Source organism: Lolium rigidum, chromosome 3, assembly GCF_022539505.1.
Source record: "Lolium rigidum isolate FL_2022 chromosome 3, APGP_CSIRO_Lrig_0.1, whole genome shotgun sequence".
NCBI classification, from domain to species: domain Eukaryota; kingdom Viridiplantae; phylum Streptophyta; class Magnoliopsida; order Poales; family Poaceae; genus Lolium; species Lolium rigidum.
Window position 1 is genome coordinate 169,582,809 of NC_061510.1, and position 2,705 is coordinate 169,585,513.

A 2,705-nucleotide genomic window follows, 5' to 3' on the forward strand; every position below is an offset into this window, starting at 1 on the left:
AGTTATACACCAAAAATTACTACAATGTATGCAGTTGCGAGTGGTTTAGCCCAAAATCTCATCGGTTAAGGCTGTAGTAACACGGTAGCTATGATGAGTCTACGTCACTAAAGTAAGAACCGCCCGCGTACCAAATCTGACGAGATTCGCATCGCAAGTAAAGGGTGGAAAACAAAAAAAGAACAACTCGTAGAAGATAAGGCAACGCGACTCCTTACCCTCCCGTCCCGGGAGCTGGCGTCGCACCTCACGGAGAGCGTCCGCGGCGGTCTCCCCTTCCCGACGAGCGGAGCCGGCCATCCCCGTCCTCTCGTGGCCCTAAGCGGCCCGCACCTCGACGCCCCTCTCCTGTTGCCCCACGCCGCTGCGACGACGGGCGCCGGCGCTACGGCCGGGGCGGCGGCGGGGGAGGAGATGAGGATGTCTGCGGCGAGCGGCGGCGCGGCTGCCATCTTGCCCTGGACTGGACCGGATAGAATGGTGCCGAGTGGCGAACGAAAATCTCGCAACTTGTATCTCTGTGATCGGTGGTTGGACCTTGCGTCGTCTCGGGCGGGGTTGGCGGTAGAATGGCGAGGCGGGGCGGAGGGGGGGCGTCGGTATAAGTAGCCGGTGGACGGTGGTGTCGCAGCGTGGTGGCGCCGGGAGGTTCTGGGAGGTTCAGGGGTGAACGAGGAAGGACGAGAAGATTGGCTTGGGGTGGTGGTGGGGGATTCTGCGCCGTGAGATCTCTCTCCGGTTGCGTTGCACGTTGGGCTGCTCGATTGCCGGGGGTCCGCACGCCTTGTTCGTTACTGCTGGCCCTGCTGCGCTGTCAGTCATCGGAGAACAGTTGTAAAATCTTGCTCGGAAAAAACAATAACCTTTTTTTTACGTGAAAAAAAAAACAATAACCTTGATGATAGTAGTACGAGCATCCTGTGCAGTGCAGAGTCCTACCTACACTTGGCGTTGATTCTGAGGAGGCATGAACGCCATCCAACGGCTTGAAATGTGTCATGTGTGCATGCTCCCCCGGCATCGCACAACCATGTGACAGAAAAAAACTGAAACAAGTTCCATCCTCCGTCCGTTCTATGCCCTGTACTGACACAAGTTTCCACCGTCCGTTCCACGTCCTGTTTTGGCTGTTTCAGGTGCAAGAGCTTCTTCAGCACATTCGCCGTAAAAGAGAACACTGCAAACTTAAAATAAAATGCATTGGCGTCAGATTTTAAAACTACTCCATCGATACTTCTTTGATAATTTTCCCTATAGAATCGATCCAAAAGGGAAACAGGATACTATAGCTAGTTCCTAAACCCTAGATAAGGTAGCCTTTGAGTCGACGACAACGAAGCCGTGGCGCCACATCTTGGAGGCGCATCGAGCCTCCTCCTCCTTCTGGCGGCGCTTGGCGCGCTCCGACACATCGAAGCCGACGGTGGTGAGGGTGTTCCGCCGCACAATCTGCAGGTGGTTGCGCTCTTGCTCCTCGTCGGTGAGCGTCACATCTTTTGACCAATCAATTCTACTGATTTGAGCATATTGCCAATATTTCCTTTTGATCTTGTTACTCTTGGAGTTTGAGGACTTGTAGGCAGTAGCGACGGGGAGCAATTGGTTTTTGATTCACCTGAAAGTTTGTTAGAGATTGGAGGCCTCCCTAAGATCTTCACTAGTGGAATAAGCTCCTACTTTGTGGAAGATGGTTAAGGAGAAAACACGAGCTCTCGTAGCGTTGAGGTGTCCTTCATGGTACCCCGTACGTCTCCCACGTGATGTAGCTACGACTCAAGGGAGTGAACACCGAAACATTTGCATCCATGTGTCATGATTATTTCTATCCGAACTCTTCATGTTTGTGATAGACAGCGTGCTTGAAATACCTTATTGCGTCATATGGGCCTTGTGGGCCCAAGTGCCACCATTTTGCAGACCATGCAAGGAATGCATATCAGATGTGCATGATCCAAAGGCCTCTGCCACGACCGCCCTTAGGATTACATGTTGATGATGTCCGAAGAGCCCTGTGGGAGTTTTTTTAATCGACTATGTGAGAATTATCACAATATTTTACGACCTCTAAGGAGAGTCCACACCTTATGTTCTTCATCCTAGGAAGAAGTTATCATCGTTTTATAACCAAGTGATCTCCACTCCATTGGCAGTCGACATCGTCACGATTTTCTCCATCATCATCGTTTTGTTTCCTCCATCAATGTCAAAGTAATCCTTTGCAAGAACACGTGTTGGATGGAAATGAGATGAATGTAAACATATAAAAGTGATTCCCACCTAAGCCCACATGCATGGAGGACAAACAGCAGTAGCCCACCAGGATGGCACAACCGCACGCACACAGCGGCAACTCGTGCACTAGCCCATCACCAGAGAGTGCACAACATCGCACGAAGAGGTAGAGGCCCTGAGAATGCAGCGATCTCAACACGCTTACATTTTTTATTAATTTTTACCTAGCTTATTCGTCTTAGGTCTTAAAATGGACTTTACTTGTTTGTTATGCAGTTTTTCTATTTGTAATGCTTGATGCTAGGGCTCAAGTGAGTTTATCTCATGTCTAAACCATAGTATTATTTTTAAGGTATTTATATCTTTGGATCACACCTATAACTTGTATCACCTAATGTATATCCAAACATACAACCACTAAGTGATAGACCATAATACGAATACAAGATGATTTTACGAGTTATGTTTGTTCA

The 2,705-nt window shown here is 49.4% G+C and overlaps 1 protein-coding gene across 1 annotated transcript in view; it reads right to left on the reverse strand.

The window, feature by feature from the left end:
- Positions 1-681, reverse strand: part of LOC124702677 (chaperone protein ClpB2, chloroplastic) — a 32,883-nt gene extending 32,202 nt beyond the window's left edge. The window contains exon 1 of the mRNA XM_047234840.1: positions 219-681. Within this exon, the coding sequence (XP_047090796.1) occupies positions 219-452 (234 nt within the window). The 5' untranslated portion in view covers positions 453-681. The remainder of the gene's footprint in view (positions 1-218) is intronic.
- Between the last annotated feature and the right edge of the window lie 2,024 nt (positions 682-2,705).